Source organism: Sinocyclocheilus rhinocerous, unplaced genomic scaffold (assembly GCF_001515625.1).
Source record: "Sinocyclocheilus rhinocerous isolate Xijiao unplaced genomic scaffold, SAMN03320098_v1.1 scaffold2000, whole genome shotgun sequence".
NCBI classification, from domain to species: domain Eukaryota; kingdom Metazoa; phylum Chordata; class Actinopteri; order Cypriniformes; family Cyprinidae; genus Sinocyclocheilus; species Sinocyclocheilus rhinocerous.
In genome coordinates, this window is record NW_015630998.1 from 796,128 (window position 1) to 821,541 (window position 25,414).

General features: G+C 40.0%; 1 protein-coding gene across 1 annotated transcript in view; it reads left to right on the plus strand.

Annotated features, from left to right (window-relative positions):
• LOC107741013 (carboxypeptidase A6-like) overlaps positions 1-25,414 on the plus strand; it is a 27,463-nt gene extending 2,049 nt beyond the window's left edge. The window contains exons 2-10 of the mRNA XM_016553590.1: positions 3,331-3,406; positions 14,498-14,622; positions 16,015-16,129; positions 16,831-16,932; positions 20,125-20,235; positions 20,405-20,495; positions 23,089-23,291; positions 24,833-24,917; positions 25,101-25,414. Coding sequence (XP_016409076.1) covers positions 3,331-3,406; positions 14,498-14,622; positions 16,015-16,129; positions 16,831-16,932; positions 20,125-20,235; positions 20,405-20,495; positions 23,089-23,291; positions 24,833-24,917; positions 25,101-25,291 — 1,099 coding nt within the window. The 3' untranslated portion in view covers positions 25,292-25,414. The remainder of the gene's footprint in view (positions 1-3,330; positions 3,407-14,497; positions 14,623-16,014; positions 16,130-16,830; positions 16,933-20,124; positions 20,236-20,404; positions 20,496-23,088; positions 23,292-24,832; positions 24,918-25,100) is intronic.

Below are 25,414 nucleotides of genomic sequence, written 5' to 3' on the forward strand. Positions count from 1 at the left end.
TTGTCAGTTGGTTTGATGTTAATGACAATGAGAGATCAGATATTCAAACTAAATTTCCTGGCTGTACACTTAAAAATAAAGGCGCTTAAAAGGTTCTTCGCAGCAATGCCATAGAAGAACCATTTTTGGTTTCACAAAGAACCATTCAGTCAAAGATTCTTTAAAGAACCATCTCTTTCTTACCTTTTTATAATTTGAAGATGTTAAAGGTTCTTTATGGAACCATTCAGGCAAAAAGGTTCTTCTATGGCATCGTCAAGCACCTTTATTTTTAAGAGTATACTCTATGCTTATGGATCTCTCATCAGCAGTGGGATTCAAAAGATGCCTATTTTACTTTATTTTGTCTCTCTAGAGACCTAATTGCATAACTAAACTGGTATATCAATTTTAGGCAGTATTTGTACTTCCATTCTTTTTGTAGCCTTGTTTATGAATTATTCAAGGCACAGATGCTTAAAAGAGCAAAACAATTCACAAAGAGGTGAAAACACTTGTTTTCTACTTGCCAGGGAGCAATATAAATGCTAACTCAGTCAGAGTGAGAACTGGGGAAGCGCAGACCTGTCAGAACATAAAGGGAAAGGGTGTAATGAAAAGGACACTTCCTCCCTGCGGTCTTCTGAGATATCACAGATATCACAATCTGAACGATGTTAACAACGCAGTGCATTCTACGATGTGATGTTTTGGCTTCACTGCTATTTTTGAGGGGGATGTTGCCTGACACTTCATTAAGACCAATGAAAAATCTCCAATGATGTGAGATTAGGAATGTTGCTGCTTATCATAAGAATAGCTCTGAAACATCCAAGTTATTTATGGCTCATAATAAACCTCATTCTCTCTGTAGATTTATAAGTATGTGGTTGGACTTCCTCTCTTTCACTTTCAGTCTATGCTCACCAAGGTTGCATTTATTTCATAAAAAGCAGTAATATTGTAAAATAGTATTTATTAAAATAGTATACAATTTGTTTTCCAATTTAATACATTTTAAAATGTAATTTAGTCCTGTTATGGAAAATTACTTCACAGAAATCATTCTAATATGCTGATTCAAAGCTCAAGAAACATTTCTTCTTATTATTAATGTTTAAAATGGTTGTGCTTAATATTTTTGTGGAAACTGTGACACCTTTTTTAGGATGCTTTGACCAATTCAAACATTCAAAGAACAGCATTTATTATATATATATATATATACACTCTAAAAAATGCTGGGTTAAATATAACCCAGCGCTGGGTTAAAAAGGGACAAACCCAGCTATTGGGTTGTTTTGACCCAGTAGTTGGGTTGTTGGGTTAGTTATATTTAACCCAGCATTTTTTTAGAGTATATATATATATATATATATATTGTAATAATGTAAGTCTTTACTGTCACTTTTGATCAATTTAATGTGTCCTTAAATTAAAACTATTTTTTAATCAAAATGGAAACATTTTAATGATTATAAATAAATAAATAAGCAAGCAAGCGTTTTTTGCCATCAGTTAGCATTCTTAAAGGGTAAGGTGCTATAAATTCCTGTCCTGTATAGGGTCAGTCATTGTTTTTCTGCATTCCATCAGATAGATGTTTTACATGGGGCTATAAAACACACCAATCAACACCTCTTCACGTATGTGAGGGTGTGAAGAAGCCCAGTACATTTGCCCTATCAGCCAAAGAGGCATAATCTCATTCTTCACACATTCACACACTAACCTAAACGCCAGACTTTGCTCTTGTGTGTGACTGAATCGCCAGCTGACATCAGACAGCGAAGATCCTGGATGTTTCTCCAGTCCAGTACAATATCATATCAGGGCTGAAGTCAGGAAATAGGAATAACCAAGAAGAAACTCGATAACAGACAAAAAGGGCCACAAGAAGTCCACTATATAGTGAGCAAAACGAATGAGAGCATGAATCAGCCTTGCACCCTGCAGCTGAGGAGGAGTTTATTATTTATTTAAAGCACAAGCAGATATTGCATGACACCACACAATAAAGATTCTGTGGGAAATACCATCCAAGACATAAAATACCGCACACAAAGATGTTACAGGTGTGGCGTCAAGCACGATTTCCTCTGCTTATGCCATTAGTGTGAGATGACGTCCTTAATGATGAACTGAGACCAGTTTTGTGGCTTCCTTGTGTAATGATAGAGCTGGCATGGAGCTGCTCGCACAATTACACCACAACAAAAGGAGAATGTAACCTGGAGCGTCAGCATCACTCAAAGCCTAAAAATAACAGATTGCTTTTAGTGATGTTATGAGGTCATCTTTGGTGTGTTTTGAACCGTTTCAGAGAAAACAACCCTCAGAGAAGCCTTTATGTGTCAGCTAGCTCAATAAAACTGTCTGCTGGCTCCGCCGCTCTTGGAAATATTAGCATTAATCACTGGTACTAATGTTCATACTTAGTGTTAAAGGATTGCTTGAATCCTAGTATTAAACCTCTGCTTGACATGTTTGTGCTGCACACATGAATTGAACCTCAAATCATGCAGCTTGTTGAGAAGAGGTGTGTGAACAGACTTTGCTTGGTTAACAATATAACATGCAAAAAATCTCATAGACACACAATGACTGCTAATTTTCTTCAATATACAAGATTTTCCATATATAATATATCCATCTTAAGTATAGTTTCTGCAGTGTGGTTGTTCATACTGTAGATACCCGAAAATCTGAATATATGTAATCAGTATTTGAAAATCACTGTGTATTTTGGTTATTATTTACACTATTGTTCAAAAGTTTGGGTTCTGTAAGATTGTTTATGCTTTTGAAAGAAGCCTTTTATGCTCACCAAGGCTGCATTATTTGGACAAAAATACAGAAATATTGTGAAATATTATAAATATAACAGTTTTCTATTTTAATATATTTTAAAATGTCATTTATTTATGTGATGGCAAAGCTTTTAGCAGGCATTACTCCAGTCTTCATTGTCACATGATTCTTCAGAAATCATTTTAATATGCTGATTTGCTGCTCAAGAAACATTTCTTCTTATTATTAATGTTGAAAACAGCTGTGCTGCTTAATTTTTTGTGGAAACCCTTTTTTAAGGATTTTTTGATAAATAAAAATTTCAAAAGAACAGCATTTATTTTTGAAATAGAAAAAAAAACATTATAAATGATTTTACTGTCAATTTTGATCAATTTAATTTATCCTTGCTGAATAAATGTATTAATTTCTTTAAAAAATACTGAGCCATAGTGTGTAAACATACAAAAAAAAATGTAGTCAAAACTTGATCTCTGTATTTTGATTTGATTCCTGTGCCAGTGTATAATTTACAAAAACTGCAATGCTTTATTTCTGCAGTGATCAAGTGTTGAGAATAATCCCCAGCAGCGACACAGAGGTTCAAGCAGTCAAACAGCTTTTCCAAAACCTGACGGTGAGCACTTTTTTTTCCCATCAATACACATGTAACATTAAAAATGCGAAAGGAATCATGAGAAACAAAATCAAACCACATTGAAACCAATGTCACTGCTTTGGAGAGGATTTGTGTTATTTAAACGACCAATCATTTCTATCAAATCCATTTCTCCTCCAAATTCTTCATTTTTTTTCTTCCAAACTAAACTAATTTTAGTTTATCACAGTGCTAGAGCCTTTATCTTTTTTGCACCATCACTGAGTCATTCTCAGCACCAGTGATGCATGAACATCCTCAGCTTCCTTTAAGAGTCAGGCAAGAGTTCCCTGCACCATATCCAGAAATAAGCTTCTGAACAGAGCTTTCTGTACAACACAGATACAGGCAGCAGAGAGAAATGTGGTACACTATACAAGGCAAATTAAACATCATCAATGGACCCTTATCGCATTTTTGTGGTTCTATCTTGTGGTGCTATAAATGTTAAGAACTGTGGAAACGTGTCACAGTCTATAGCCATTCGCTTCCTCAAGGTTTGGCTAGTTAGCATAGTCCTGCTAGCCTCACCATTGACAGACCACTTAAATGAACTGTGTATTCTCAACATTTGTGCAAGCAACATAAACATCACAAATATTTCATTATATTACAGTAGGTGTTTTTCCAGTGACAGACTTTCTTTGTGTGTGAAATGGCCTTGTTTCTCTGTCTGCTGCCTTTGATGTCACTGCTCAGGAGCGTCTGAAAGGCTTGAGGAGACTTGGGTCATTTGATTGTTTCTGCTGTATTTTCTCAAAGTGACATCATCGCTGTTCACAGGCAACACGAAACAGAAACAGGACAAACTTAAAACATTTAAGTACAAACACATGCACCTCAGATGATCGAAAACAAGATATACTGATATGGCCATTTGAAGAAAATAGGTTTATAACCTCTTAATAAAAACATGAATATTTAGACAAAACAGCAGAGGTGGGGGCAAGTCACACATGTTCAAGTCTCAAGCAAGTCTCAAGTCACAGTACAAACAAATCAAGCAAGTCAAGTCAAGTCAGTGGCTCACCTCAAGCAAGTCAAGTCGAGTCCTGCTAAGGATGAAGTCAAGTCAAGTCACAGTATCAAACAGGAACAAATATTTTTTGCTGTGTTCCTGACTGTGCTCGTGCAGTGTTATAAACTGCGCAGACTCGAATCACTTCTGCCACTGGTTCAGTGGCTTGCGTTTTGTTTACCAAATTATGTCGCAATGATTTATAATAATAATTAGAGTTGTTATAATGTCAAGTCCTGCCGAGTCATGAAGGTCAAATCAAGTCAAGTCTCAAGTCACTGGATCTCAAGTCCAAGTCAAGTCAAGTCATTTTCTTTATTTAGTCAAGCAAGTCACAAGTCCTTAAATTTGCGACTCGAGTCAAGTCATGTGACTCGAGTCCCCCACCTCTGCAAAACAGAGTATCACATTTAGTCCAAATCAAATTTTGTGTCCAAAATTCCTACATGTATGATTTAATCTTTGAGAACCTATAAAGAGATTTGGAAAATATTGATTAAATGTCTAGCGTGTGTGTAAGATGATCTCAGAACATAATCTCAAACTAAGTATAATGTTGATTTTTACAATGCTTGGTGTGGAGAACCCAACAAACTGGGATCACTGCGCTAACAAACAGCACATACTCTGGGTGGCCTTATAAACAGTGTTGGGGGTAACGCATTATAAATAATGCAAGATTTCTTTTTTTTTCAAGTAACTAGTAAAGTAACGCATTACTTTTAAAGGTACTTTTTCAGATAAGTAATGCAAGTTACTTTGTTTTCCTATTCATTCACTAACACCTCTCCTGTTCTTGTGTTGAGAGAAACTGAGAGTGAGTTTCAGAGGCACTTCCTTCAGCCTGAGGCTTATTCATTTCACTTTTGGTGTGAAAAGGCTTTTACAGTTGCCAAAAATATAACTTTGGGTTTTTTGTTATTAAAAATTAATAAGCAAGCCCAGCTCAGGTGACAAAGGTTAACGCAAAAGTTACAATGCATTACTTTCCATAAAAAGTAACTAAGTAACGCATAAATAATGCATTTACTTTTTATGGAGTAACGCAATATTGTAATGCATTACTTTGAAAAGTAACTTTTGCCGTGCAACACTGCTTATAAATACATTCAGATTAAATTTATATTTCATCTTCAATGTTTCATCATATCATATACAGCGAAAGAGTACAAAGGTCTCTCTGAATAACAACGCAGATATACGTGGATGTACAGACCCAATGTCGTCATATCATACTTTTATACAGTATATAACCGTTTTCATAGTATAAATGGGCCTTTATAAATTAAATTATATATCTGCATCCTTAGAATTCAAACGGCCATCAAGTTCCCATCCCTTACGAGCAATACTCTCAGCTTCATTTAACACATTTTACCATATTTAATCTTTTCCACCGATTTTCCCCTCAAATTACAGAACAGAAACTGCTGTCAATCATCACTCTCACTAACATTCCTAACGCTTGTATAGTCAGGTGTGTTCTTTTTTTAACCCCCTGCTTTGTTTAGAAGACATGTTCATCATCTCAATCTCATGCTTTCTTTGTGCATGCAAAATCTGCTTCAAGAACACAGCAGTCACACACATCAAAACAAACGTGTCAAATCTGTTTCAACTGCCAGGTTTGTGAGCATCTGTTAGGAATGCAGCACAGCACTGAGGGGTTTTTCTGCATGCAGAGTGGAACTATTCTATGACAGATATCCCTGCTTTTAAACAAGACTCGCAAATTGAAGGGTTGTATTTAACACAAGGCATATCATTTGAAATGCAAATATATATTATAAGCCAATATAATTCAGAACTGTGTTCAGTGCACCATTTCAGGTCTAGAAATAAGGTCTATTGGAAATATAGCCTGTGATCTACTCTGTTGCTGGTGTTAAGATGGGCCATTTGAATAGTTCTATTGTTTGTCGTCTTATTAAATGGGCCTGTTGTTGTAGCCAAAGTCAACAGCGTAGTGACTTGGCAGGCGTACAGAGGAGGCTGATGATGCAAATCTGAGGTTATGCTTCAGGGACTGGTATCTCCGGCATATGTTGGCAATCTAAAGTGGTTTTGTGGATCCACACATAGATAATTTCAGTCAAACGCTGTGATCATCGCTGAAGCTCTGTTTCAAGCTCTCTGTGAATGGGCTGAGTCAGCATGTCTCTGATCTACAGATCGTACAGCACTGGGAAAAGCTTTATCTGTAATCTCAACTCTGGTTCAAAGATCTTACAACGTGTGATAAACTGCTTGAATTTCAAGGACCTGATTTCTTTGCAAAGATTGCTTTATCTGTTAATTTCTCGTTGTTTTGGATTTAATTTGTGTCCTAGACATATTAACCATGAACAAATTAATTGATTTTGTTTGTGGTTAAATATTAGGCTACATATATGTTCCCTTTCAGTCGGTCACTCTCGACGTCATGTCAGTGACCGACGAATTGGGATCTCGCTTAGAGAGACCAATCTACTTCGAGTGTAAACTAAACGAGCCAAAGCACATTGGCATGCGATGATTGCATCCAGCTGCCGCTGATCACCGCATGAGCATAAAAAGGCAGCCGGTGCAACGCATACCAGCTTTTTGCTTTGGAGCCAAGCGGACATATCGTTCTGCTCCTGATATCTGCTTCTGAAAAAACTCAACGAGTTCAGCGCGCTCTTTAGAAGCTCTCGTGTTGGCAGAACGGCGCTTCAGCGGCAGTGTTTTTTTCCCGTGTCGAGTGGGTTGCACACATCAGGCTGCACTATCACCTGTTTGTGTTGCAGGCGGTCATCTACCCCTGAGCGCTTCAGCACATTAAAAGAGCAAACTCTAAAGGCTTGTTCACACCGGGACGAATATCGCGTTCGTTTTTTTGGTTTGACGCGCCGCTTTAAAAACTGGCCGACCAATGAGATTGGCGCTTTTGTTCACGTGCCTGGAGCTGCTGAAATTACAGTAAAACAGGACTTGGTGGCGCTCAAGCACAAAACGGTCTTGCCGAGCACACATTGATACCTAACGACGAATTACGTCTGTCTTACAAATGTACTGCAAATGCTCTAAAGAGCGCTGAAGGCGAACAGAAATGAGATATACAGCTCTCTGTTTGCAGCTCGTCAGTCACGCTCGTCAGGAAAATGAGTGAAACACACACACAAACACACATTTTTATCAAAATACGTAATTAATAGCGGTTCACTTCCGCAATTTGGTACGATTGCATTCACATCAGCAGCGAACCGTACCGGAGTTCACTTGAACCATACCCCAGACCACCCTTTTTAAGCGGACTCGGGTACGGTTCGCGGGTGCGCACCCGAGTTCGGAAGACAGCGTTCACATCATCCAAACGAACCGAACTCTGACGTCAATCGAACCCGGGTGCGCACCAGAAGTGCTAGTGTGAAAGCACCCTAAAAGAGCATTCACGGGTAAATGTCTTTTTAAAGATGCCTTTTCATCCGTGCGTTTCTGGATGCGGTCGTTACCTGGCGCCGGGTGATGGTCACGATCGTTACCTCACGTGCCTGGGGGTTAAGCATGCTGGGGTGGCCTTTGTGCACGAGTCATGCTCTCATTGTGGGAAAATGACCGTCGCGGAGTTGCGGACCAGGCTCCGTTTCCTGCAAAGGGGCGGGGTGCCCGTGCCTCTGCCTAGATCTAGGGTAGAGGTCTGCGCGGGACTGTTTTTTTAGTCCCGCTCCCGCTGAAAGAAAGAGAGATGGGCTAACAATTAAAAGTGTAGTCTGCACAAAATTGTATATAATTTGTCTTGTCAAGAGTCTTGAAGTTATTGACAGCAACTGCTACCAACACAGTAGGGAAAAAAAGTGTCACAGAGAAAATAAAAATGTTGTACAAAAATTTTATTTCTTATTTTTGTTCGTCTTGTCAGGATACAATTTGTTTAACATTTAAAACAGTAGGAAAAGTGTCACAGAGGGAAAAAAAATAAAATGTAGGTTGTACAGAAATAGCCTAGCTATTTTTATTCATCTTGTCAAAATACTAAATTCGTTTAACATTTTGCTGTACACAGTGTAGGAAAAGTGTCGCAGAGAAAAATAAATAAATAATAAGAATAAAGGACAGATATGTTGTTCTGAAAGGACGTCGGGAACGGGATATTGTTAGACGGCCCACTCCCGTTCAAATTACACCAGAGTTACCGACCGCTACCGCGTTTTATTCGGGAATTTAATCCCGTGTCGCAAGAAATCTGGTCTGATCCCACGGGAATGCAGACCTCTAATCTAGGGCTCCCCCTGGAGGAATTTCCCTTCGAGGAACCAACCTCCGAGGGCTTCTCCTTCCACCGGCACTTCGCAGCCAGTGGAGCTGCCCAAGGAACAGACTGGACCCTCTCGTGGGGTACCACTTGTATCCTTTGGCGCTCCCCCCGACGATCGGATGTCGATTGTTGCATCGGAGGGTGAGCCAGACCTTTCTGGAGATGATGATCCGGCAGCGTTGCCGCCTTCTGGGCGGTCAGCAATGCCGGATCCGGAAATGGTGGCAATGCTTGCCCGGGCTGCCGAGAGGGTTGGGCTTGAGTGGAAACCTCCACCGCGTCCCGAACCCTCGAGGCTGGACGATTGGTTTCTTGGGGTGGCTCGCACTGGTTCTCAGGGCCCCATCCCAGTGCCTTTCTTCCCGGAGGTGCATGATGAGCTCACTGGGTAGTGGACGGCACCTTTCACTGCCAGAAACCACCTCGGTGGCTTGTCCTCCCTCACTACCCTCGACGGTGGAGCAGGGGGTATACGGAGATCCCTCCGGTGGAGCGGTCGGTTGCGATGCAATTGTGTCCAAATACCGCTGCCACCTGGCAGGGCAAGCCGTCGCTCCCCTCCCGGGCCTGTAGGTACTCGTCTGCCCTGACCGGCAGTGCTTATGCGGCTTGCGGAGAAGCTGCCTCCGCCCTACACGCTATGGCGTTGTTGCAGGTGCCTCAGGCCAAGGCACTGAAGGACCTGCACGAGGGTGGGCACGACCCAGAAGTTCTTAAAGAGCTTTGCACCGCTAATGACCTCGCGCTACGGGTCACAAACCTGGTGGCAAGCGGAAGAGCAAGAGGCCCTGAGACGGGTGACCCTGAGATGAAGGGAGCTGCTCTTTGGGAGAGGGTGAACGCACCACTCCCTCCCCCGGAGGAGGGCCGGGCAGAGAATCTTTTGTTTATTTTTTTCCCCGCCACTGACTTCATGGTCAGTGGTACCCAAAACCTCGACAAAAGAGCAGTTTCCTATATCTCTGGGTCCCCAGAGGGGACTGGGAGTTGTGGACGGGCCAGTCTCGGATCACACTCACCCTCCTCTCTCGCCAGTGAGCAGCTGTGGGCGGTTCGAGAGTGCAATCAAACGTACTACTCACGCACCCTCTGCCCGAACGCAGGTAAGTGTTGCACACACGCTGACCCTGCTTCGGACCGGCAACGAGACGCCCTGGCCGGGTTCCTGCGTTCCCCCTCGCTGCCCCACCGCGGGAACGTTGGTGGTTCCTTTGGTGCCACTTGTACGGTATCTGGGAGCCTGGCTAGCGCTCCGCAGTCCGTCTCGTTGGCTACTTCAGACCATCAGACTCGGCTATGTGATTCAGTTCGCCCGGCGTCCTCCCAAGTTCAGGGGCATCCACTTCACTTCAGTGAAGGTGGCAGATGCCCCTGTCTTGCGTGCAGAGATCGCAGTCCTACTGGCGAAGGATGCGATAGAGCCGGTCCCTCCAGCCGATATGAGGTCGGGGTTTTACAGGCCTTACTTCATTGTACCCAAGAAAGGCGGTGGGTTAAGACCAATCCTGGATCTGCGAGTCTTGAACCGGGCCCTTCACAAGCTTCCGTTCAAGATGCTCACGCAGAAGCGCATCTTCGGGTGCATCCGTCCCCGAGATTGGTTTGCAGCGATCGACCTGAAGGATGCGTACTTTCATGTTTCGATTCTTTCGCGACACAGGCCATTCCTGCGGTTTGCGTTCGAGGGTCGAGCATATCAGTACAAGGTCCTGCCCTTCGGGCTGTCCCTGTCGCCCCGTGTCTTCACGAAAGTTGCGGAGGCGGCTCTTGTTCCCCTGAGAGAACAGGGCGTTCTCAACTATCTCGACGACTGGCTCATACTAGCTCAGTCTCAGGATCAGTTGTGCGAAAACAGGGACTTGGTGCTCTCGCACCTCAGCCAGTTGGGCCTTCGGGTCAACTGGGAAAAGAGCAAACTCTCGCCGACGCAGAGGATCTCTTTTCTCGGTATGGAGTTGGATTCGGTCTAACTGACAGCACGCCTCACGCAGGAACGTGCTCAGTCGGTGTTGAACTACCTGAATATGTTCAAGAGCAGGACAGCGGTCCCACTGAAACAGTTTCAGAGGCTCCTGGGGCATATGGCAGCGGCAGTCACACCGCTGGGGCTGCTTCATATGAGACCGCTTCAACACTGGCTCCATGGCCAAGTCCCGAGGTGGGCGTGGCAACGCAGCACTCACCGGGTCCAAGTCACACCGCCCTGCCGCCAAACCTTCACCCCGTGGGCAGACCTGGAATTTCTCTGGGCAGGAGTGCCCCTAGAACAGATCTCCAGACATGCTGTGGTTCACACGGATGCCTCCACCATCGGCTGGGGGGGCCACGTTCGACAGGGCTTGCAGTGTCGGGGGTTTGGACGGGCCCCCAACTGCACTGGCACATCAATTGCCTACTGCCTAGAGTTGCAGGCGGTACGCCTTGCCTTGATCCGTCTCAAAAAGGCGCTTATGAGGCAAGTACGTACTGGTCCGTGCGTACATCAACCGACAAGGTGGTCTACGCTCCCGTCGCATGTCGCAACTCGCCTGCCACCTCCTCCTCTGGAGTCAGAAGCATCTGAGGTTGCTTCGTGCCATTCACATTCAGGGCTTGCACAACCGGGCAGCCGACGTGCTGTCACGAGCTGCGCTTCTCGGGGAATGGAGACTCCATCCCCAGACGGTCCAGCTGATTTGGAGACTGTGGCACCCGCGTCCAGACCTCTGGAAACTTCTAGGAGGTTCTAGGTGACCTACCCCAGGAGGTAGCTGACATCATCAATTCAGCGAGAGCACCGTCTACGAGACACGCTTACGCCTTGAAGTGGAACCTGTTCTTCAAGTGGTGTTCTTCTCATCGAGAGGACCCCCTAAAATGCCCGATCAGAGTCGTGCTGTCCTTTCTGCAGCAAGGGTTGGAGCGAAGGCTAAAACCACGACCCTGTGGAAGGGAAGTCGGTGGGGAAGCATGACCTGGTCATCAGGTTCCTTAGGGGGGGGGAGAAGGCTAAATCCTCCACGGCCCGCTCTATACCCTCTTGGGACCTGTCTCTAGAGCTCAGAGCACTACAGCAGGGCCCATTTGAGCCTTTGCAGACAGTTAAGCTGAAATTTCTATCAATGAAGACTCTGCTCCTGCTTGCACTGGCCTCCATCAAGAGGGTAGGGGACCTGCATGCATTTTCGGTCGACGGTTCGTGCCTAGAGTTTGGGCCGGCTGACTCCCAGGTAATCCTGAGGCCCCGGCCCGGCTATGTGCCCAAGGTTCCCACTACTCCCTTCAGGGATCAGGTGGTGGGCCAGCAAATGCTGCCCCCGGAGGAGGCAGACCCAGCCCTAGTTTTGCTTTGTCCCGTCCGAGCTTTGAGATGCTACGTAGACCAGACACAAAGCTTCAGGATCTCAGACCAGCTCTTTGTCTGCCACGTAGGCCGGCAGAAGGGGAATGCGTCTCTAAGCTGAGGATGGCCCACTGGATAGTGGATGCCTTCACCCTGGCTTATCAGGCACAGGGTGTGCCCTGCCCGTTCAGGTTGCGAGCTCACTCAACTAGAAGTGTTGCATCCTCCTGGGCGCTGGCTCGTGGCGCCTCGCTGGCAGATATCTGTAGAGCTGCGGGCTGGGCGACCCCCAACACATTAGCCTCAGAGCCTGTGTTTCCCCAGCAGACTTCTGCCATTTCCAAGAGGGTTGTAATCACCTCTAATCTTCCATATGCACCTAAACGGTCGTTTATATGTGTGAATGCTTCCTAAACCTCCTTCGGGAAGGATGGGGCATCCGCAACGTTTCTGTTCCAAGCAGAACGGGTACATTTTCCCAGTGTTATCCAATCTCATTGAGTGGATACTGCTACAACAACAGTGACTGGCCTTCTTGTTGCGAGCCCCGGCCTACACCAAAAAGGGGCGCAGGCGGCTCGCACAGGACACTGGAAGGGGCAGCATCCATGGCGCTTTGGTAGGGATCCCAATACGTCGGTCACCGACGTGACGTCGAGAGTGACCTACTGAAATGAAAACATATGTAACCCTCGTTCCCTGAAGGAGGGAACGGAGACGTCACGTCCCGTTGCCACGGCTGCTGTACCACCGCTGAGCGGCCGGGTCACCGGCTCGGCTCCTCAGCGCCAACCCGGTATGCGTTGCACACGAGGGTTACATATGTAACCGAGACGTTCTGAACATTATAATCCAATTATAAACCATATGTTCTGAAATGTTATGAACGTTATAAAGCTGTTCATATGTTTAAATTTAAATTATGTGTGTGGAATATAGCTAGGTAAGACTTTAGTATAGGGACCAATTCTCACTATTAAGTTGCTTATTAGCACGCCTATTATTAACAATATTGTCTGTTTATTAGTAGGCCTACTTATAAAACTACATATTCTGTGGTTACCAATACCTAAACTTAACAACTACCTTACTAACTATTAATGAGCAGCAAATTTGGAGTTTATTGAGGCAAATGTCGTAGTTAATGGTTTGTTAATGGTGAGAATTGGACCTTAAAATAAAGTGTGACCAAAGCGGAAGTTCAGAACACTCTCATGGCAGTTTGTAACAATTTTATATTTTGGCGAATTGGAGGTGAATTGATATGAATACACTGAATTTCATTTTGTATGTTTTGTGTAATCTGCTTTATAAGCTAAGTTTAACTGCGGACCTTCATGCTTTGTTTTTCTAATGAAAATTAATAAATAAAAAAAATAAATGCACATTTTTGTACAAATCAAATCATACAAATTCACATCAAATTGACAAAAAAGTATTCTAATGAGATCAGGTTGAATAGTAAAAATTGGATGTTGGACTTTCTTTCTTCTGCGCAAATTCAGATGTTTCCTACTTCTCAGGTGTTTATCCCAAGCAAACATACACCAGTATAATCTCACAAATCTGCAACCAAAAGAGATGTGAACTAATTTCTCAAATTTGTCCCAGATCAGATTTTCTAAGCTGTACTTGCATTAATTTAATAGCTATTTTTAATAACTATTTAGCAAAAACATTGAACTCTGCTCCTCTTAAAGGGGTCATATGATGCTATTTCAAGTTTTCCTTTCTCTTTGGAGTGTTACAAGCTCTTGGTGCATAAAGAAGATCTGTAAAGTTGTAAAGACTAAAGTCTCAAATCCAAAGAGATATTCTTTATAAAAGTTAAGAGTTAGCCACGCCTACCTAAAACAGCTCGTTCTAACACGCCCCCACATATCTACGTCAATATGTGGAAATATTAGCATAATGCCACCCAAATGTGCACGCAAAGAAAGAAGGCGTGGTTTCAGGAAGGAAGTAATGTTGATGCAGCCATGTCAGGGAGACGTTGCGTTTCAGTGCGAAAGCAAAAGCAGAGTAACGCGTCGTGTGTGTGTGTGTGTGTGAGGGGAACAGGGTCACATCACAGGAGAGTGAACTGCCTGTCAGAAATCATAGCACGTCAGCTGTCTTATGTTTTTTGAACATTAAAGCATGTCAACATATTCTGTTACACCAATATGACCCCTTTAAATTCCTTATAATCAGATTTCACTCGCATTTTTACATATTCAGTATTCATTGTGTCATGATCAGTTATTATAACACACATGAAAACCAATGACATCAAACCTGGTCTGCCAAAACTGAATATGAACACCTGAGATATGACTATGTCAGTGATGTTTGAGAAAGATATTTCTACAGCAGAAAGAAAGTCATACAGGGTCAGAATAACATGAGGGTGAGTAAATGATGACAGAATAGGAACAACATTCCTGTTTGATTGACTTCAATGATGTTCTGCAGGTGGACCTTTGGAAGCCCAACAGTGCATACATGATTCAAGAGAACAGCCCAGTAGACGTTCATGTGGGACGGAACAAGACACAATGGCTAAGAAGACGTCTTCGCCAAGCGCACATCCACTATGAGTGAGTCAGCTTTTCCTCCCTTGGGACTTATATTAGAGTGAACTTCTCTCTTGTACTCCTGCGGGTGAAACATCGGTTTCTGGGGGACACACATTTGAGTTCTACTCGGATTCTTCAGACTTTGATTTGCGTGTGCCGAAGGATCCAGAAATGAAAGCTCGATTCAGAGTAGTCTTTCAGCCACTCGCTCCATCAATCATCCAGATCAACAGCAACAATGCAGCTTATCTCACGTGCCGCAGCCAGAAGCACTTTCATTGTCATCCCTTTCCCCAGGGAGGCCTTTTCTTCTATACCTCCTCTCCTTCTCATGGCTGATGTATTTGAGCATATTTACACGCAGAAGTGATACCTCAGAGGATTCTGGGTAATGGGACAGGTTGAGAAAGAGAAATTTATGCGTCTAGTGCTTTGTTTACTCTAGTTAATTTAAAAACCTCCTTCTTTGCTTGCTTTGGTTTTGACAGGTCAGATAGATAAATTGTGGCATTTTCATTCCTTCCTCCATATCCTTAGCCAAAAAATAAATAAATAATAATGTTGGTGATATTGAGTCTACCTAACTTTAATAAGAAAACACTTAAATTTTTCTCATTGTTATTTGTGTAAAAATTCTAATTCTAATAAAAAATAAATAAATAAGAATGAATAAACAACTTCATGATCATGACCCTGGCGCAAAGCACTTTGCATCAAAATGCTGGGTTAAATGTTTAACCCAACCTTCTGGGTAGTTTTATTTAACTCAACTGTTGTTTAAAAATTATTATATCGCTGGCTTAAAATGAACCCAAAATAGGTTGTAAAATCAGACACATAATTACTAGAGGCATCAGCAATAATCAAAAGGTGAACATTTATTAATAAGAATTTAAAAATATATATTGTTTCATTATTATTCATTCAACTTATTAATAAAAATTAATTTATTGAACATATAATACATGTTAATTTCCAACCTATTTTGGGTTCATTTTAAGCAAGAAATATAGTCATTTTTAAGCAATAGTTGAGTTAAATAAAACTAACAAGAGGTTTGGGTTAAACAATTAACTCAACCGCTGGGTCAAAACAACCCAGTCGCTGGGTTTGTCCATATTTCGCCCAGCACTGGGGTTTTTTTAATGCAGCATTTTTTAGAGTGTACTTTCCAAATAAACTGCATTAATGAAGTGAAAATAAATAAGTACAGTAAATATGCTAGATAATAAACTATAGTACAAATTTACTAAATATACAAACAGAATATTAAAATATGCTTTCTATAGCTCTGGTGTCATGCAGAAATTGCTGAATGTCTATAAGCATCCGAGTAACCCTGAAAATTGCCATTAAACAGTTAGATGCACAGTGCATGTGCTTTCAACATTCCTTCCCTGACTGTCTCCACAGGGTGCTCATTTCCAATCTCCAAACCGAAATTGAGAAAAAGATCGGACACCAAACCTCCAGGAAGCGCAGATCAGAATTCCAGTATGACTATGAAGTGTACCATCCTTTGGAAGATGTGAGTGCATGGATGAAAATTCATATACATGGTAATTTTTATGTAGAGAGATGAAGAAGACCGAGATCAAATAGATTTTTTTTTCTCTGTCTGCCATCTTTCTCAACAGAAGCTTGACTTTCGCAGGCTTTTGATAGCATCTCAACAGCTTTTGATTGAGAAGTGCATTTGTATTCAGTTGTGGCCCGTGAGCAAGAAAAACAGATCTTGGGAGGTTTTCTTCAGTGCCGTCCTAACCCATCATTAAACCTTTACTCACAGGTCTTCTCCCTCAGACCGAGTGCCAACTTTAAATGAACACGCTGATACAACTTCAGCTCTGTGATTTAGTCCCATGACAAGATGATGAATGGGAAAACCTTCAGAGCTGACGAGGGCTGGATTACATTCAGTTTTATGGATATAAATCCTCTAGTACTCTTATAAAAAAAACATCTGTAAAGAATGCATCAGTTAATGTTTCAAATCTTGAGCTTAGCTTTAACATATTAAGATAATCAAGTCAAGACAAGACAAACATTTCTCTACAAGAAAAACTTCCGATGCTACAGGTTTTGTGTGTATATACAGTTGTGGTCAAAAGTAGGACAGACCTGCAAAATTAAATGTGTATAAATAAATGTGTACAAAGTTTTGAATGACTACAAGCTGCATGTTAATCTGGAGAATATGGGTCAAAATCTTTTCACCCTTATCGACAGATCCAGAGTTGGATGTTTGAGATGAACCGGACACACCCACACCTGGTGGAGCTGTTTTCTATTGGTCAGTCCTATGAAGGACGGCCCCTCTATGTGCTCCAGGTAAAGACTGATGGGAAAGATGGCTAAATTTATAAGCACTCTGTAAAACACACACACACACATATATGGACTTACCAAACAGTGTACTCTGTTATTCCTTCTGCTTGTCATTGTTCACTTCATGCTGATATTTAAATCACTGCAAAGCAAAAACAACAAAATGGTTATGCAGCATATGGTGGAATCCGAAAGACTGAGACCACTATTGAAAATGTTTGAATATATTTGAATATATCATAATTAGTGCTGTCAAACGATTAATCGCGATTAATCGCATCTAAAATAAACGTTTTTGTTGACATAATATATGTATGTGTACTGTGTATATTTATTATGTATATATAAATACACACACATGCATGTATATATTTAAGAAAATATGTTGTTTATATATGAAATATATTCATATATAATATAAATTATATGAATATAAATATATACATGCAAATATATGTAAATATTTTTTAAATATATACTGTATGTGTGTGTATTTATATATACATAATAAATATACACAGTACACACACATATATTATGTAAACAAAAACTTTTATTTTGGATGCGATTAATCATTTGACAGCACTAAAAAAAAAGTTTGTGTGTAAATGTGTGTGGGTTTTTTTCAGGTTTAGATTTGATTTTGAATCCCAAATTTTGAATGTGGTCTCAGACTTTTGGACAAGAATCAGATCATTGTTACACCCAGGCGAAAAAAAAGTGCACTTCCATAATGGACTTAAAGTGCTCTATTTTCACGCACTAATTTTGTACTTAATATACTAAAAATTATTCTTTAGTACTTCTTAAGATAATCTTAAGAACATCTAAGTGTACTCAACTGTGATATTTTGGGACATTACATTACATTTAGTTATTTAGCAGACGCTTTTATCCAAAGCAACTTAAAAATGAGGACAATAAAAGCAGTCAAAACTAACAGAATATCTCTTTGGATTTGAGACTTTAGTCTTTGCAACTTTACAGATCTTCTTTATGCACCAAGAGCTTGTAACACTCCAAAGAGAAAGGAAAAATTAAAATCGCATCATATGACCCCTTTAAGATTACCTTAAGAAGTACTAAAGATTCATTTTTAGTACAAGTACAAAAATAGTGTGTGAAAATAAAACACTTTAAGTACATTATGGAAGTGCACTTATTTTATTTTTTTGCCTGGCAACATTGAAGGTTTTTAGTGTTTTGTTTATTTGTGAGTGAGTTAGTGTATTTTGGGACTGTTTCATTCAGCGAGTCTCTAAATTCCTCCAAAATTAATCTGTATGATACATCAGCTCATGAACTAATATTAAAGAGTGCCTTTAGTTAAGTGATGTCCTTTTATGCTGATCTGGGTGTGGTTTTCTACACAAATAAACTGCTCTCAGATCAGCAGCTAACACTGAGTGAGACAAATATAGAGTGAGATAGAGATCAAAAGAGAGAGAGAGAGACATTAGTACCAGGTATGTTGCAATACCTTCAGTATACCACTATGAGGCAAACCTACAGTGTGACACAGACCTAAAGAAGACTGACCCTGCCATAAACGCTATTACAGCTCAATTGTTCCCCTCGAGCAACCATCTCTCATCATTTTTCTCTTTCTGCTGTGCTCAATTAGACATTACACGTAGTAACACTGCATCTTTCGTATGCATTTTAAATTAAACCAATGCAATATTATGCAGTGAGTGAATCATCGTCAGTATACTACCTTACATAGACACAAAAAATAGCATACAACTATTGCTGCAGCAGTATGTATATATTTTTCACATAGAATACCCAGATGACCTATTGCACTACTGTTCAAAAGTTTGGGTTAGAAAGATCTCTCTTTTTTTATGTTTTTGAAAGTTTCTTATGCTCACCAAGGTTGCATGCTTGTTTGTTTGATCAAAAATACAGTCAAAACTGTAATATTGAGAAATATTATTATTACAATTTAAAATAACTGTTTTCTATCATAATATATTTTTAAAAAGTAATTTATTCCTATGATGGCAAAGCTGAATTTTCAGCATCATTACTCCAGTCTTCAGTGTCACATGATTCTTCAGAAATCATTCTAATAAATTGATTTGCTGCTCAAGAAACATTCTTATTATTATCAATGTTGAAAACAGTTGTGCTGCTTAATATTTTGTGGAAACTGTGATATATTTTTGAAATCTCTTACCTTTATAAATGTCTTTACTGCCACCTTTGATCAATTTAATGCATCCTTGCTGAATAAATGTATTAATTTCTTTTAAAAAAATACTGATCTCAACCTTCATTTTCAAAATATGAAGCAAACAACAGAGCAAACTTGACAGCAGGGGCACCGCTAAGGGGGGGAAGTTAGGACGATTCTAAGGGCCCACGCACTTTTGGGGTCCCTAGAGATCTGTTTTATTATTAGTAACAGTAGTAGTAGTATTGTAATAGAAATTATAAATGTATCTACCAAAGAGTTACAAATAAAACAAAATTACGGCTTATTTCTGCATTTCCAGCAAAATTATCTCCCCCCATTCACTGCATGTTTTCGTCCCGTCCTATGTAGCCTAGAGTCACGAGTGAGATAAGATGGTAAACTGTCAAATTAGAGATGTCTTCGAGTTCAAGGGGGGGCAAACCGAGCCGGACGATTTGGCCAGTCGCACTTTTAAACACGTTTTAGTTTTGCTATAGAAAATCTACAAATTCACAATCTGATTACATAGACCAGCAGCAGGAAGGGCGAGGTTGTCATGGCAACCAGATACACTGCACATGTCTGCAAACATGTCTGTCAAAACGATCTCAAAGGAGGCTTTTATGTTTTGGAAGTGTCTAAAATGATTGTACGCATATGTACATGTCATTGGTGTTTGGCGATGAGTTTTTTTTAGTTTTCCCAATACTTCGGGCAATATAGTGTATGTTTGGTGCGGTAGGGGGCCCAACCTCATATTCTTTCATAGGGCCCAAAATTGCTAGCGGCGCCCCTGCTTGACAGAATACTGTACTGTTCTCAAGAAGCAAGTCTATATCTATTTCATGGAAAGTGGGCTATTTATGCCTTTTGATTAGAGAAACTGAACACACATTGCTGTGTCCTTGTAGAGAGAATATTTTGCTCTATTGAAGTTTATCTGTGGGGAAAACGAGACACACATTTCCTGCATCTCTTGAAGTCTGGCACAATTCCGTTCACTGTGAATGCAGGCGCTGAACTCCTATCAACACGACTCCAGCATGAGACGACTGATGAATCAGCTCAATTTCTACATTATGCCTGTCTTCAACGTGGATGGTTACCATTACAGCTGGGAGACGGTATCTTCTATCTGTTTGTCATATGTCTAGATCTCACTGCAGAGCTCGCTGAAATTAATTGTTTGCAGCTCTGCGCTGTTAAACATGCAGTATGTCTTGTATTTCTTTAAGGTATATTAGGCCGCCAGGCATAATGAAGGAAAATATCTGAGGTTTCTCTCTCTCTTAGGATCGCTTTTGGCGGAAAACTCGGTCAAAGATTCCAAAGTATCATTGTCGGGGAGTGGATGCCAACCGAAATTGGAAAGTCAAATGGTGCGGTAAGTTGTAATTCAGAAAAATCAGATAGCTCCTCTTCCAAACCGAAGAGCCCTGGTGTTCATATAGAAAATAAACAACCATTCCAGAATATGTAGACACAACTTAAGCAGCCAATGAAGATGCCTGACACACAGATTAAAAATTTAGCAACAGAATTAAATATTTACAAAGACAATCTTGTATTTGAATTTCTTTATGTAATACATAAGGAAATTAAGATGTTAGAATCTATGTTTGTGTGTGTGGCTACATTTTTAACGACGGTCTTCTTGCATTACAGATACACTCTAAAGCTGTGGATAAATGCATTTATCAATACTGTAGCACTAACAAAAAATCTCTTCATGTGAGTTACTAGTTACTATAGTGAAAGATGCTGTCCTCACAAGGCTTAACCAGCTAAACTTAAGCCGTCTTTAAGGTTGCTCTGTGCCTGCTTAAAAAATTGTGTAAAGGCACAATGCCACATAAAGCCAGACTAAATTATGCCTGCTCTGACCCATCTCAGTATCAAAGTACTGTAGAAAGGTGCAATTGCTGTGTAAATGCATTCATGCCACCTCTGAGCAGCATTAAACAGTCTGTGTAACGATACCTAAATGCCACTTCAAAAGCAATTCTGTGCCACTTTTGAAATTTTAAGTGTACACTAAAAAAAATCTGTAAAAATAGGGTGTTATATACTGTATAATATACTGTCTAATATACTATACAATAAACTGTATGATTTGAATGAAATTTTATTTATTTGTTGCAGATGTTTTACCAGTATTTTGAATTTTACACTTCATTGCATTGTGCTTTAGAGTTAACAGAAATGTTCGTAAAATTAATGGATAATTTCATGTGTAATGAGCTGCCAGTACTTTTTCTGTTATTTTACAGATTTATTTGAATTAAATAATTAAAGTGTAAATTTGGTGTTATTTGCGGCATAATTTATTTGTATTTACTTATTTTACAGTTTTTGTTTTGTTTAATCATATTTTTGTCTTTTGACAAAACATCTTTTAAATTTAGTCAGTATTTTGTTATGTTATATTCATTAGTTTTTGTCAATTTTACTCTAATATGGCATCAAATTTTATCTAATGGCATTGAAAATAACATTTTAGTTAAAGATAAATTATTAAAACCAAACAGTATACCATCAAACATTTGCTGTCAAACAGAATATCTTTGCTGGTCTTTTAGCTAAATCAGCACTAAACCAGAACTAACCAGCTTCTAAAGTTGTATAGGTTCAGCAGGGTCGAGTTTGCTTATTATCCACTTGTCTTCTTCTTCTTCTTCTTCTTCTGAGACCAAATTTTAAAGTGTATCTCCTCCTTGACCTTTAAAGCTACTACCACCAAACTCGGCCCGTACCTTCAGACTGGTCTGACTCGGGTTGCTATATCTTTTCTAACTGATCCGGCTTACGGTTTTCGTAAACCAGACTATCAAAACCACCTAAAATCCCATAGAATTTCATTGAGGGGGTCAAAACTTTTGTACGATGAATCTTATTTAAAGGGGTCATATAATGCGATTTCAAGTTTTCCTTTCTCTTTGGAGTGTTACAAGCTGATTGTGCATAGATAAGATCCCTGAAGTATTGCTATAGCAAAGCTTAACAACTCCCTACTGAAAAAAAACTCCTAAAACCAGCCTAAGCTGATTGGCTGCTTTGGCTGTTTTCTCAAGCTGGTTTTAAAGTGGTTTTGGACACTTTTTTTAGCAGGTCAGGCTGGTCTTAGCTGGTTTTCAGCTGATCTTTAGCTGTTTTTTTTACTGAATCAACTGGTTTTAGCTGGTTTTAGTTGGATTAGCATAGAAACATGTTAACAACATGCTAGTAACTTGCTAATCATGCTAGAAACATGTTAACAAAATGCTAGTAACTTGCTAATCATGTTAACAACCTACTAGTAACATGCTAGTAACTTGCTAATCATGCTAACAAAATGCTAACACCATGCTAGTAACATGCCAATCATGCTAACAACATGCTAGTAACATGCTAATCATGTTATAAACATGCTAGCAACTTGCTAATCATGCTAACAAAATGTTAACACCATGCTACTAACATGCTAGTCATGTTAGAAACAGCCTAGCAACCACCCCAGGTACCCTAGCAATATGTTTTATACCTATCTGTTTTTCTGATAGACTGTATTGCCTTGAAAACATTCATACTTTAATCTTTAAAACTATTTTAAACGTCAAACTACTTCAAACTGAAAACTTTCAGACTGCAAGCTTTAAAACTTTTTCAAACTTTCTGGCTAGGCTTTTTCAAGCCAACTTAAAGTTTGGCAACTTTACAACTTAAAGTATACAAACTTTTCAATTTTGTTCTTATATGCTTTTGAAGGACACAGGAATAATGCCTGTCTAAAAATGTTCACTCTTAATGCTCTGGTAGATAATACCTGACATTGAGATAGAAAATACACAAAGAATGACCATGAGTCAGCAAAATGTCATGGAAGGAAAGTATTAGTCGTGTACGACCACAGACTCAGAGCAGAAAAGGCAAAGATGAAATGATTACAAAGAAAGCTATACGATTTTTTTTACACCTGCTGTCTTTGCTGTCTCTGATAGATGAGGGTGCATCCCTGCACCCCTGCGATGACACGTACTGCGGTCCCTTCCCTGAGTCAGAGCCTGAGGTCAAAGCTGTTGCCAAGTTTCTACGCAAACACAAGAAACGTGTCAAAGCCTACATCTCTATTCATGCCTATGCTCAGATGCTCCTCTATCCATATTCCTACAAATATGCCACTATACCAAACTTCAACTGTGTGGTGAGTGATTTCTGCCTTCAGACAGTTAATCTTCAATTTGTCCATTTAGGTGGGGATCATTGAGTAATTATTTAATGCCCAAAGAATGTAAATAATCCATTTATTATTTTGGAGTAGATGAAAAACTTTAGATGTATACTCATATTTTTACCATATTTTGAATGTGAGCTGTCTGAATTGAATATAAGAAAACTAATGTCAAGAAAATGCAGCTTTCTATTTAGATGTCCTCAAAACCTGCATGCAAAAACAACAGTGCAACCATTGTAGTCCAATTGACAAGCAAATTATTCCAATTAAGAAGTTCTTTTTACCAAATCAAAAACATACAGTGTGAGCAATGTAGTCCAATTTTCAGTAAATTTAGTGTATCAAACACATACAGCACAACCAAGGTAGTCTAATAGATGAACGTATGACTCTTGTGAGCTGGTTCGTTTAATGGATCATTCGAAATAGTATTAAAAAAACAGTTTGAATCAGTCTAAACATTACAAACAGTTTTATCATTACTTGAACCCTCTGGTATTCCTCACATACAGCAGTCAAAACAGACCGAAGGTATTAAGCATAATATTTTGAAATGAATGTGAAATGTGAATGTGAAATTTTGTTTCCATAATATTTGTTCTTCAATATTTGGTATTTTGAGGGGATTTCGTGATACTATAGTCACCTCTAAAGTCAATACAAATATTAGAAAAATACATTTAATCTTATTTTCAATTAATTTGCAATTAATTAGTGCCATCTGGTGGGAGAAATAAAGAAAATATGTACATGTAATAATGTGGTGTAGCCAGTAGGTGCTTTTATAACACCTATATAAAAATACATATGGCTGTGTATTCCCTAGTTGCTTATAGTATTTTCAGACACAATTACTTTTAATAGGTTTTGCATTTGATCTATATTATCAAAGACTACAACTTCATAGCTGACTTGTAGAATGTACCCCAAATTATTGCTCTGTATTTTCATATTCCTATGGTGGCCATTTTGATCATTCAAAATCAAGTGTGATTCTTTTTTGCGTTCATATAGCAAGTGCCTGTTTTTAACAATTTTTTCAGTTTTAAATGTTGGGAGACAGACAGACAGACAGGCAGGACCGATAGCTAGCTAGATGGATGGATGGATGGCTGGCTGGCTGGACGGATGGATGGACGGATAGACAGATAGATAGATAGATAGACAGATAGAAAAAATACTGTATTTAATTTAGAACAATGTCTTCACACTTCTTTATATAGGATTCTGTAGTAAACACTGCAAAATAATTTGCACCCTGGAGTGATTCAGCCTTTAAAAAGATAGAGCTCAATATAATCTGCCAGAGGGCAAAACATTAAACCCCTCATTAAGAATATGGAATAGCTGAGATATAATTTTTCGGGCTTGCCTCAGTGCAGTTTACTTATATATTGACTGGATGGCTGTTAGCCCACACAATCTTTTGACTACACTTATCTCCAAGCATCCTTAATGATCGACTGGACCAATACTTGAAGCACATTTGAACCTCTGCTCTTCCCCCTCAGGAATCAGCAGCTCAGAATGCAGTGAGCGCTCTATACTCAGCTTATGGAGTGAGATACAGATACGGCCCTGCCTCCACCACACTTTGTAAGTCAGGCATTCTGCCTTTTCTTCAATCAATGACATATAGCTACTGCATGTATGAGTCATCCGCTCTCTGTATGCCCTCTCAGATAGATGCCAGTCTGTTGTCTGACTCATCATGACTATTTCTATATCAACAACAGTCAGATGTCCAGATGTGATGTAATGCGTTTCTTTAAATTGCAGATATGAGTTCTGGTAGCTCAATAGACTGGGCCTACAAGAACGGGATACCATACGCCTTTGCCTTTGAGTTGCGTGATACGGGCTACTTCGGCTTCCTGCTGCCAGAAGCCCTGATTAACCCAACTTGCACAGAAACCATGAGAGCAGTAAAGACCATCGCTTCAGGCCTGCTGAAGAAATGTACCAAATGAAACCTTCTCTATCTTCTTTTGTCTTGTCTTGTCTTCCCTCTATCTATTTCACACCCATAAGCCATAGCAATGTCTACTAGCTATGTACAAATGTGCCTGCGTTTTATATATATTTTTATGTTA